Source organism: Agelaius phoeniceus (assembly GCF_051311805.1).
Source record: "Agelaius phoeniceus isolate bAgePho1 chromosome W unlocalized genomic scaffold, bAgePho1.hap1 SUPER_W_unloc_2, whole genome shotgun sequence".
Lineage (NCBI taxonomy): Eukaryota > Metazoa > Chordata > Aves > Passeriformes > Icteridae > Agelaius > Agelaius phoeniceus.
In genome coordinates, this window is record NW_027509867.1 from 10,772,997 (window position 1) to 10,785,768 (window position 12,772).

At 50.6% G+C, this 12,772-nt stretch overlaps 2 protein-coding genes across 2 annotated transcripts in view; one reads left to right on the forward strand and one right to left on the reverse strand.

Annotated features, from left to right (window-relative positions):
* The window catches only part of LOC143692754 (uncharacterized), a 180,694-nt gene that overhangs the window by 59,219 nt on the left and 108,703 nt on the right, over positions 1–12,772 (forward strand). The window lies entirely within an intron of this gene.
* The window catches only part of LOC143692614 (hydrocephalus-inducing protein homolog), a 57,274-nt gene that overhangs the window by 36,072 nt on the left and 8,430 nt on the right, over positions 1–12,772 (reverse strand). Inside the window, exons 3-8 of the mRNA XM_077172864.1 lie at positions 11,604–11,738; positions 9,963–10,162; positions 6,646–6,770; positions 5,133–5,337; positions 2,100–2,289; positions 884–983 (exon numbers count right to left, since the gene is read on the reverse strand). Coding sequence (XP_077028979.1) covers positions 884–983; positions 2,100–2,289; positions 5,133–5,337; positions 6,646–6,770; positions 9,963–10,162; positions 11,604–11,738 — 955 coding nt within the window. The remainder of the gene's footprint in view (positions 1–883; positions 984–2,099; positions 2,290–5,132; positions 5,338–6,645; positions 6,771–9,962; positions 10,163–11,603; positions 11,739–12,772) is intronic.

The following is a 12,772-nucleotide window of genomic DNA, read 5'->3' on the forward strand; positions in this document are numbered from 1 at the left end:
TGTGAGGGTAAAAAAGAGACACTGGAGCAGGTTCCCCAGGGGCATTGTGGAGGTTCCAGCCCTGAAAGTCTTCAAAGCCAGGCTGGATGGGGCTTGGAGCTACCTCATCTACTGGGAGGTGTCCCTGCCCAGAGGCTTTTAAGGTCCATTCCATCCTTAACACACTGTGATTCTGTGGTTTCCTTCCCATGCACCTAGAGGAGCTTTGAAATCCATTCAGTGCAGGCACAAAGCTCATACAGAGTTTGGCAATTACCAAACTCCCTGGCCCAGGAGCACAGGACTTTGTGGCCCAAGTGCTCCCCTTCTGACACTCAGCACTGTGTTCTATTTGCACAGACTGGGAGCTGCAAGGGGACAACTCCCACACAGGGAAAGAGGCAGGTGCTGGCCAAGGCTGCTCCCTCTACAAACACCCTGGGCTCAGTGGGGCTCAGCCACCTCTGCTCTGCTGCTGTCTGGGCACTGGGAGGTGATCCAGGCTCAGGGAGCCCATTTCTAACTCAGCTCCTCCCACCTGATGATGGATCCATAGCAAATGGACCCATCCTGGAGGCCAGGGGCCTGCAGGGGCTTAGTACTTGTTCACTGAAGCTGCTCTGCTCTGGAGCTCTCTGGCCTTTGAGGGAATGCTGGCAAAGCCACGGCATGAAAACCTCTCCCTGCACTGCCTGGGCTGTTCTGGGATCAGTCAGGCAGACACAGCATTCTGAGCCCTGGCCTGGCACAGGAGACTCCCTGGAAGCTGCAGGGCCAGGGGGAATGTGCCAGCACTGCCCTGCTGACCAGGGACTCTTCCCAGCACTTCCATGGGAGCCCAGTGGGCTCAGGCTTCCCCCATGGCTTCACTGAGGGGGAGAGAAGCAGGGCAAAGGAGCTGTACCTGAGATGCTACAGTAAGCCACACTTTGATACTCCAGTGCTTCCAGGGGCTTGAAGGTCACCTTAATTTCAGCCAAACAGTTGGGCCCAATTTCTCCCTCCTACAGCAGAAAGAGACAGCAAAACATTGCTCTGCAAACTTCATGTTTTTTGTTTTCATCCACAGTCCTGTAAGCCTTTGTTTAGAGCATCAATGATGAGTGAACAACACAAGGAGCCAAGGAAACACTCCAAACCCAGCTCAACACACCACTGGAAGCTCTCAATGCTCAGCTGATCAGCTCCCACTCTCCACAATATTCCTGCTGCTCTGACACGAGCTCTTGGGCACATCATGCTGCTGTCAGCTACAGTGGGATGCAGCTGCCACTGTGCACTGCTGGCTCTCAGCCTTAGATGAGCCGTAGGAGTAAGCAAGAAGAGAATGTAATCCCCTTCCTTGGAAATAAAAATATTAGTTCAACCTGTTTTGAAAGAAAGTAGAGGTTGGGATTATTCTAGCGTTTACTTCAAGATGAGAAGGGATTTTGCACTGTGCAGACACCAGGCATTCATTGTCTCTCACAATGCCAGTACTCAGAATCAGGGCTCTGCTGGATGGGAGCACATGGCAGTTTGCTTGCACAAACAGAAAAGGAAAAGGTTTTCTGTCCCTGTGTGCAGGAGAACTCCAAAGGCCCATTTCAACCTTGCACCCTTGTTTTCAAGCTCACAGATGACACTGGAAGGGACACTCAGAAATAGTGCAAGTCATGGTTACAGGAGGGGATTGGCATTTCTGTGATTAACCTTGGGCCGAATTTGGCCTCCTCCTTTTCCCAGCAAACCATTGCAAGCTTCAGGTCAGTGTGTGAGCTGGCAGTGCTCCAACAGTCTCTGCTGTACCCCACACACCACGTTTTGGGAGATCCCCTACCTACAATAGCTGCTCCCTGTGGACACTGCAAGGACATGCACAGAGTGCCCTTGAGCTCCAGCCTGGCAGCAGAGCTGGGCTTTGTCAGGCTCCCAGCCCTGCCTTGAGCCTGCAGGGCACAAATGCTTTGAGCAGGGAGCTCTGCAGCTGCTCCAGAAACTCCATGTCCTCTCTGCCAGCACATGGGGCCAGCTGAGGATCTGCCCAGTGACCGCAGCTGGGGGAAGGGGTGGGTGTAGGGAGTAGGGTGGGTGGGAGGAGGAGGAGGAGGAGGAAGAGAATGTTCTCAGCTATCACTTACCATTGGCTCAATGACAAAAACGTCATCAGAGAACAGCATGGGGTCTTCTGGCAACTTTGCCATCTCCTCGTGGACCATGTTGCTCAGGAGGGCACTGCGATCTTCACAAGATCTCTTATCCTTCTCTGTTTCTTTCTCCTCTGGGAAGTTTTCCTGGGACACCTCTTTCAGCAGCCTCAGCAAACACTGCCTGCAGCCCCAGGGAGAGACAAGGCCAGCAGATGGTTTCATGAGCCACAGATTTGCAGAGAGAAGTGGGAGCACAGGAGAGCAAAGCACCTGGGGAGGAGCAGCAGCAGCAGCTCTCCAGAAAGGGCTGACCCCAAGCCATGGGGATCCCAAATAGATCAGAGGATAACTTGCTGTTCACTGGCACAGCAGGGAGTTTTACTCCACACTTGCAAGCTCAGCAGAGGTTTCCAAAGCCAGCAGCCCTCTGGCAGAACCTGCTGGCTCAAAGCCCCTGCCAAAACTGAGGGAGAATCAACCAGCCACTTCAAGGGGCTTTTCCTACCACTGAGCTGCTCGGGGGAGGCAGATAAAGGTCATGGAGTAGGACTTCCCTGAGAAGGGGAGACCAAGCTGGCTTGCAGCTACGTGTTACCAGCATCACTCTTTGTTTCTTCCATTTTGGACCTGCCCTGTTCCCTGCTCTGCCTTTCACAAGAGCATCCCAGAGCACTTCCAAAGGAAATTGATTAATTCAGGCACCAAATCCCTTCAGTGACATTCAAGGTTTTATATGCAATATACATGAAAACAGAGGCTCTGAGAGGCAAAGGGACTTTGTTGTGCAGGAGGGAGACAGCAAACTCCTGGAGAGACCTTTTCATGAGCCAGAGCTTTTTGGGTCCCACCCCAGTGCATTGCAGTAGAATGTCCTGAGAGGGAACGTATCCTGCACTATCTCCTCTCATTAAAAATGTCCTGTCTGCTCTGAGATCTCAAAAGCTTCTCTGGCAGCAGGACAGTGGCCTTGGAGCTACAACCATGCCTAAGATTGGAAGTAAGGAAGAATAAAATGTTCTGGTGACAGTCTAGGACACAAACTGGCATGAAAACAGATGTAATTGGAAGAAACCCCACAAAACCAAAACCAGGTTGAATTTACTTTGGGGAAACCTAGTTGCTTCTGAGGGGAAAGAGGATCACTTGGGGTCCAGGCTGAGGCAGGAACGTGGGAAAAAATGGAAATAAACAGCCCAGGGAAGTAACCAGAGAAGGTCAAGGGATTTTTCTTTTGACACACAGAGCTTGTATGGAAGTCACACACTGTGTGAGTAGATGGAGAACAATGGAAAACCAAGAAGCCCAGGGCACTAAAGGACCCTCTCACCAGCCATTCAAGCAGGCAAGGGTCAATCTCCTGGTCTTTTGCAGGCCATTTAAAATGGCTCTGGGGAGTGTAAGCAGCCTGACCCTCAGCAAACAGGGGCTTGCCATGGCAATTTGGGCATGGCAGTTCCAGTATGGCAGTTTGCATGGCATTTTTTCAGGTTTTGCATTGCAGCTGGCACAAGCAGGCTGAGCAGGAAGGGTGCAGCGACCCACCCTCCTTGTGTAGTGGGTTGTGTCTTTTGGCTGGTTGTGAGGTGCTTGCCTTTTTTTTTTCTTTCTTCTTTCTGCCTTTCTTTTTCCCCAGCTATGGTTTACGAATGATGAAAAGCCATTGCTGCTGCTACTGCCAGCAGGAGTGCACTAACTCAAAGAGAACCCCCCAGGAAGGATGCAGCTGTCCAGGCCCCTGGCTGCAGGGAGGGTCTGAGCCTGGTGTTAATATCAGAGGATATGCAAAAGACACCTGCGTGTGGTGGGAGCAGCTGAACAATCTGCTCTGCCCTGTGGCAGAGCCTATGGAAGAAGTGGAAAGGCTGAGGAGCATTAGGGAGAGTGAAACAGAAATAAACTGGTGAAGTTACATCTGTCCAGCTCTGAGAGAAGCTCAGCAGGAGTCAAAGGAGCCCTGCCCTTCTTGTGAGCAGGCAGAAGGAGGAGACCTAGGAGACAGTGGGGAATGGAAATGGGTCTCTACTGGGGAGGCAGTAAAATTCCATCCTGACACCCACACCTATCCAGGTGCCCTAACAGAATATGTATGAGGCCCTGGCTCTAGAGGGCCAGGCAGATGACACTAAAGAAGAAACTCTGTCTGGAGAGTCTCCCAGTTGCACTTCATCTGTCAGACAGATCACAGCCTCAAGTGTTAAGAAGAAAAGAAGGGGAGTGGTAGTAGGTGACTCCCTTCTGAGGGGAACTGAGGGCCCTGGGTGTCAACTGGATCCATTCCACAGGGCAGCCTGCTGCCTCCCTGGGATCCAGGCACTGGATATCACCATGAGATTCCCTAAAGACTAAATGAACTTCATCTGTTCACCATTGTCTGGGGTACAGTGACTGTGAAATAATAGAGTTCTCAATATTTGGTGAAACGAGGGGCATCAACAAAACTTCCACTCTGGACTTCTGGAGGGCAGATTCAGCCTGAGATTCAAGGGCAGATTCAAGAGACTGATTTGGAGAGTACCCTGGGAAACAGTCTTAAAAACAAAGGGGTCCAGGAGGGATGGACATAATTCAAGAAAGAAGTCCTGAAGGCATAGGAACAAACTGTCCCTGTGTGTGGAAAGACAAGCTGACGGGGAAGACAACCAGCCTGGATGGGCAAGGAACTTTTGAAGGAACTAAGGGAAGAAAAGAAGGTGTACCACCTCTGGAAAGAGGGACTGGCAACTCAGGAAATGTTTAAGGATGTTGCCAGCTCAGGTAGGAAGAAGATTAGAGAGGCAAAAGCCCAATTAGAACTTGAGGAAATCAAGTCATTGCAATCAACCTTTCCTTCCCAAAATGCCATCCTTGGCTGGAGTTTAAATGGAACTGAAATGCTGAGTGCTGAGCTCCTGAAGCCCAGGGACACACACCCCAGTGCCAGGCATGGTTTACTTGGCCTAAACCATTCCAAAGCACCAACACCCCCTGAGGCCCAGTTTTAGTCTTGGGCCATGCATCTCACGGAAATGTATCTTTCAAACCAACCTCCTATTCTCTTTATTCTTGTCTTCCTCAGTAGGAAAAGCCTTCCACTGGAAGTGGGCTGTGATGTTACTCCTGTTTTCGATGAACAGGGTTCTGTGGCTTGACATGGTGATGAAAGTCTTGTCAACCTCCACGGAATTTGTGCTCAACCCAATGTTGACATCTACAGCTTCTCCATGGAGCTTTGTGTGGATTCTCTCTTCACCTGGAACAAAGCAAAGGGGAGTCTTTGCTCAGCTCACTGGCTGATGGAAGCACAAGGAACGGAGCAAACCACAGGGCACAGAAGAAAGTGTCACAGTTTTGAGCTGAATGAGCCATTCTGTGGATCAGTATGCTCATCACATCCTTCAGCTCTGTGTGTACAGCGTGAGGATGTCCTGGGCAGCTCCTAAAACATCTTATTTCTGAGGGTGTTTGTAGAGATTTGGCCCCAAGGTGACAGTGTGGGCTAGGAGATTGGTCCATGTGCTCTGGTGACCCACTCAGATCACCGGGATTTCTGCATCCAAGTCCTTCAGGTGACAGGGCTGAGGAGCCCAGTTCAGTCCTGGCTTGGAGACCCTGGAGGACCCTGGGTGTCCCACGAGACTCCTGTCTCTCCTGATCCCTTGGATCCCTTCTTGCTGACCCGCAAATATGCCTGGGGGCAGGTGGGCAGCAAAAGGAGGCCCAGAGGAACAAGTGAAGTGACAGCCCAGAGCAGGAGGGGACACAGGCGAGGAAACACAACCAGCCTGGCTCTGCAATGTGACAAACCACTACAAAATGAACACTGTGAAAATCATCATCATCATCATCTCCCTGTCCAAACCCACAGCCACATCAGTCTTGAAATATTTTATATTGTTCTGATCTCAAAAACCAAGCTGCAGCATTTCAAATTAAATAAAAAAGGAAAGATTAGTAGATACAGAGCAGCTTCTATATGAAGACTGAATGGGATTCCTTAGTCTAGAAATCAAATAGGAGACAGATGTGAGAGGTCTGCAACAGCATGGATGGCCTGGAAAACAGGGATGAGGACAAATTTGTCTTGATTTGTCACCAAGCAGGAACTTGAGGGCCTGAAAACATTATTAGACAGAAACTAAATATATGTGTAGAGGGCAACATAGAAAAAGGATCTGTGACAAGCCAATGCAGAAGCAGCATATGGAACAGAGGTGTGCAAGAAATCCATTGCATTGGAGAGAATCTGATGGAGACCTCACACCTCACATACAGCACTGCCCAAGAATAAAAGAAAACTTCACCCAGGCATAGCCATACGGTAGTGGAGAATCAGGGTTCCTCCTTCCTCCACTCAGCAACTCCCAGCAAAACAGGATTCAAAAAATATTAGCCCTATCAGAAGGGATCCATTTTATCAATGCCCTAGAGATCAACGAGTTCTCAGTTGTTTTAGGGGTAAAGCTGAGCAGAGGAGGCACCTCTGGAGGGAATGCAGGGGATGGGACAGCAGGGAGCCATGTGGAGAACTGTCCTGTGCCCTGCAGGGCCCAGCACTCACCTGAGCTGCAGCGCACGGCCAGGGAGCCGCAATGGGCACCGCTGGCCAGCGGGTGAAATGCCACTGTCACCTGCACGGTGTCACCAGCGCCCAGAGCTCCTGTGGCCGGCACCACGGAGAAAGGACTGCAACACAAAGAGAGGCATCAGGGCTGGGGGACACCTGGCCATGAGATTCCTGCTGCACTGCAGCTCCCTGCAGCTCCCTTGGGCAAGCAGGGAGCAAACCAAGCACAGGCAGCAGAAGACAGCCAGAACAGACAGGATCAGAAACAGCTGCTGACCAGCTTCTGAGGAGATTCAGCCCGCAGAAGATCCTGTGGGATAAAATTACCTCAGCTCCCCCATACTCTGCATCCAGCCCTCTGCAATGAGACTCAAGGGTCCCACTGCCAGCAATCCCATCAGAGAATGGTTTGTGAAGAGCACAGAAGGTTCAGAGCTATCTGCATGCACAATTTGACACTGACTGCTTCAGGAATTTCTCTTTTCCTGCTGCCTATAAACCTCATCTCAAGAGATGCAAATGTTAGGGCACTACCTGTCCTGGGAGATTACAGCCTAGGAATCAGACAGGGAGAAGGAACTTTTCCTTGAAGACCAAGGAATAGTTACTGTTGAATTTGCAGTGTGGTTCTTTCGTTTATTTTACCTTGAAAACATCCTGATTTAGCCTAAAAAGGGCAACTTTTATAAGCATTTCAATGAAAGCTGCTCTAAGAAAAGGAGCAATCAAAACTCTGAAATTCAGAGTGCAAATGCAGATTAGAGCGGTACAGTGACACAGAAACCCAAAAGGGGGATGCCATTTATAGTCTGAAGGGTCCAATCCCAGCTAAATGAAGCACCATGAGCAGGAGCACATCAAGGAAGCAGAACAGGAGGTTTCTTTGTATTTACCAGCAATGCAGTCTGCGACTCTGGGCTGTCATGCAGGCTGGTAATTGTTTGCTTGGCCCAGCAGAGAAACTCTGTGAAATGTGTTGGAAATAATGATGCAGATGTGTTGGTGCACTTTGGATTTACCAGGAGCAATCAGGATTGGCCACCAGGTAAACAGCTCTTGCCTGACAAACACAAGACTCTGTGCTTTCATGCTCAGGGACAGCTCAGGGGAAATGTGCTTGTGCCCAGCAGCTGCTGGGCTTTGTGCTCTTCTACAGCCCCAGGGAGGAATCAAAAGTTCCTGGCCTTGGTGCTTTGCTGCTGGTCAATGTGTCACTTCAAAGTGTCTTCTGGGGACTTTGGTGATGAATGCATCACACACAAAAACAAAGAGAGCATCTGGCAAGCTGAACTTTGTTCATGTCAGCAGTGACAGCTGATGAACTGGCTTGGCTCATTAAGGACCTATTGCTGTAATTATGGGCTGAGCTGTTCCCATTCCCACTGGTGAGAACATCACTGCTGGCTGATGGAGAAGCCTTGGGCCAGCAATGTTCATGTGCTGGACGTGAGACTTTGGAGGGAGGGGAGGAAAGACAAGGCCCCAGCAGCCCCAGAGCCAGATCAGTGCACGGGCTCCTGCACCTGCCCCGGGGCTGATGCCAGCACTGCTGCAGCTCTGCTGGGGCTCAGGGGCATCAGGGCCTGCTGGGGGCAAGGCACAGCATTCTTCTCTTAGTCTTTTGCCAGAGATTTCATCAAAACAGAGAAGCTGCCAGTAAGGGGAATCCCTGGCCAGGCTTCAGCACTACCTTCCATTCCATTCCATTCCATTCCATTCCATTCCATTCCATTCCATTCCATTCCATTCCATTCCATTCCATTCCCACTCCTGCCCCATGTTACATGCTCCCATGCTCCTGCCCTCAGATGGCAGGATGGGAATAACATTCCTGGGGGTGACTTCAGGGGTTGCCTGAGAAAGAAGGTGTCTTCTTCTTTTCAAATTATCAGGAGAAGAGGATCCAGCCAAATTCAGGACTCAGTTGTCAGGACTGAAAAACTGAGTGCAAATCAGCCCCTGCATCTCCCACATCCCTGGGCTGTACCCACCAGACTCCTCTGTTCCTGCTGTAGCAGTCATCTCTCACACAGACCTGGCTCCCCAAGACCCAAGGACACAAGCTCTACAGCTAAACTTGACTCCTCTGAATGTCAGCCAACGTCACTAAGCTGCACCCTGAGCCCACAAATAGAAGAGCTGTGAAGGAGACATGCCTGACACTGTAAGAACCAAATGAAAACCACTGCCCCAAGAGATGGGGCTGGCAGGCTAAATTTTGGCCTTTTCTCTGTTAATTGTGAGCTGTTCCTTAAGATAGCTCTCATCCTTTAGATCTACCCTTTCAATGAATCACTACTGCACCCAACAGGCAGGAAAGATAAGGTATGGAGGGAGTTTTAATAGGTCGTTTTCTTCTGCTTTTTAACTAGGTCCATTTGTATGTTTGTTTTCTTGTATGGCATCTAAAGACAGGTCCAGATCTCCCAATGGCACCTTGCAATCCCCAGACACTGGTCTTGCTTTGAGCAGTGTGTGTGCTCAGATGATTTCCAGAGGTCCCCTCCAGCAGAAGTTATTCTATACTTTTCTCTTCTAAATCAGCCCAACTGCTTTTCACATATTCACTAATTGTGAATATTTCATATTTCCTATGTCCCATATTTCCTATACACCTGTGCATGTACCTATGGGCATGTGGTATATTGATAGGCATTAGAGGAGCTCGACCTTCATGAAAGTTCCCAATGAACAATTCGTGATCTTTTGGCAAACATTTAACACAAACCAAAATGAAAAAACAGCAGAAACACAGGAACTTCAGAGTATTTAAAAAGAAATCTCAATGAAAGGGGGCACGGCCTTATTCACAGATTTAAATCATCTGTTTGAAATTTTAAACTGCCTTTCAAAGGTTCACCATGGAATAGAAGAGGTGACTGAGGCCCTCAGCCAACAAGGGAAATCAGATCAGCTTTAAGTAACAGGAACTGCAGCGGCTGCCTGCAGCACAGCTCAGGTTGGGCATCTGATGCAGGGACCACTGCAAAGCCACATGCTTGTGTTCTCCCAGAGAATGGCTCTGTTTGGCTGGCAGTGCTGAGGAAGCATTTCAGAAGCTGCTTGTGCTCAGGAGGGTGCAAGCCAGCTACCAACATGTTCCAGCAGCCTCCAGGAAATCTGGGATGGAGAAAGCTCCAAGGCTGTATCTTGCTAAGAACACTGAAAGCAAGAGCAGATGCCATCCATGCTGCTCACTTCCAGCCAGGCTGCAGGGCAGCAGCTGCAATGCTCTGGCTCCTTTTGCTGCTCTTTCCCAACCCTGCTCTCTCCCAAATGTGTTTTGCACAGGGACAGATGAGCTGCCTCACCTCTGGGTGCTCAGCTGGTACCGAGCTGCCCGGGCACCGACATTGCGCACCAGCAGAGTCTGCTGGGTGCTGACCTTGACTGGACACTTGGAGAAGTCCAGCTGGGCAGGGAAGTCCAGCACAGCTCGGGCACCGATGGCCCGAATTGGCACAACTATCCTTTCCCTGGCAGTGATGCAGACCAGCTCGTGGCAATAATCCTGCAGGAAAAGAAACCGGCTCAGGACAGGACATTTAGTGCCATCCCCATGGCAGAAGAAAAACCCATTTCTATAACCCTACAAGGACATCAATTTACCTATTGCACCCTAAAATGAACACTAAGTTCTACTGATATGTCACATTTTAAAGGCAGCAGTGCACTTTGCAAAATCTATCTCAGTGGCATTAAGCTGTTGTGTCACTTGGGTTATACAGATAACAGCCCTAAGCCATCATAACTTTTACTCTAAATTTTAATGATGTTAAATAATTCCTAAGCCCCTTCTAAGGAACATGGAGTTGGGGAACACAGGACATTCCTCTTTAGGTTTCTATATTCCCACTGTCTGAGAATAGGACAAAGTGTTCAACTGACTCTAAGCAGCAAAAGGAAGATGAGAAAACAGCTGCACCCAAAGAGATCCTGCACCTCTGGCCTGGTGCAGAAACATCAGTTGGCTCAGAACTCCCCTCTAACTTTGCCTGTCCAGCCAAGTCAGGAGAAGAACAGTGCCAAGAGGCAGCAGCATGCTGTTGGAAAGGGCCTCTCTTTGTTTCCCTGCAAGGCTTCCTCCCTTCCATGCCATGTCCTAAACCCTTCCGTATGAACAAGCCTCCAGATCAGAACATGAACCCTCCAGATGCCAGCACTGAGATCAGACTTGCCAGGGCCTCAGCACTGCTGTTTAAACTTGCCCACAAAAGCACCTTTGGCACGGAATGGGTGCCAGCTGACAGAGCAAGCACAGTGACAGGCATGAAGACAGAGCCCCAGCAGTGTCACTGCCACGGGCTCTGGGCTCACAGCTCTGCCTGCAGCTTGTACCTGCCCTGCAGCAGCTCCTGCAGGCAGGTGTCCAAGTCCCCTGCAACTCAGCAACCTCCTGCTGACCAAGGGCACCCAGAGCCCAGTGTGCCTGTGCCAGGCTGGGCTCATGGGCACAGCACATCCTCTGCCCTGGCCCTGCAGCTGTGCCATGGTCACCTGTGCTCTGGGACAGCACAGCTGCAAGGCTGCAGAACAGAGGGGCTGAAAAAGCACCGTCTTTGCTCCAGCCCAGGGGCAGGCAGGGAAGCTGTTGCCAGTCAGCAAGGAGGAAAGCTCTCTGACCTCTTTGTTCCTCTGCTGTTTTCCATCATAATGATGGAACCCCTTCCACTGGACCTAGGGATGGCCCAACATCTATCAACAGCCCTCTGTCATTTTCATCCTGTTCCCTGTGCATCTTCCCCTGGCAATGCTCAGGGATGTGCAGGGAGCGAAGCAGAGCCTGTCAGGCCTGGCTGCAGTGCCTGCCAGCAGTGCCAAAGTGTGACTGGCTGCAGGCTGCCTGCCCATGGCCTGGAGCCCAGCTCACAGCATGCAATGGGCTGGAGCCAGAGTGCAGGGAAAACAATGGCTGTGGAGATCATTGTGTGCTTTGGCTCCTCCAGCCTCACCTTGTTCTCGTCGGGGCTGAAGCGGATGCGCACAGGGGCAGAGGCGCCCGGCGGCACGGCACGGTACGCATCGTTGGGGCTCACGAGCTGGAAGTAAGGTGAGCTCTCCATGGAGACCTTCACCACCTGAGGAACCTGCAGCAAAGACATGAAATGATGATTTTGCCACTTGTGGAAACAGGATGAGAGGAGATCTGTCCATGCCCTGCTGACATCCCTGCCTGGCCCCTTTCCCAAAGCACTTTCAGCTGTGCAGGCACAGGCACATCATTCACAAGGCTGAACTTGAATCCCTCCTGTCTGGCTCCAGCATTTTGGCCAGGGCCAGCAGGGCAGTGCCTGCTGGGAAGGAAGGGTCCAGCAGCTCAGCACCAGCAGGATGGAGACAGAGCACCTGAACCAAGTCATCTGCATATTCAACAAGGCCAGAAAACCTGCTGGCTTCTGCCTGCACACAGCCATGAAGTTGTCATGGTCCAGAGGGGGAATGTGCTACCTGAAAGCAAACCAGCACATTATCCTGGGGGAAGGAAGAAATTCCCTTCTAGCAGATCAGGCTGGGGTAGGGACCTTCTGGGGATAGAGTCAGGCAGGCAGAGCAGCAAGACAGGAGACCAAACACTGTGGCCTTACTGGGAAGAAAAGCAAACCTGAAAAACCAAAGAAGGAACACAGCAAGACAATCCCTAAAACACGGAGATGGCAAAGAGAATTTAAATGGGCAGTAAAGCAGCAAGGAAGAATCATAAAACCATGAGAGCAATCAGCTTGCCAAAAGTGACAGAAACATGGACAGGCTGTGCCTATTGACTCTGGGCTTCAAAGGCATTTTCTGCCTGGAGAATATGACCAGCACTGAGTGACAGTGTGGTTCCAGTATGAAAAGCCAATCTTGACTCTCCAGGGCTTCCTGCTGCCTGTGCAGGCAAGCTGGGCTGCTGGGCATTCCTGCCTGCAGCCAGCAGGCCAGGTGCTGCCCTCTGGGATTCACAGACACAGCACACATGCATTTTCTAGCACACTAATATCATCAACCCCTGAGCACCAAAATGCTCTCCAAAAGTCTAAATGATTTTTAGTCCCTCCTGTCTCTTCCCACCAGCCCGCTCTTGGCAAAAGCCTCATTTGAGAAAATGATTCCCTGACTGAAATTCCAATGGTCTCAGTTT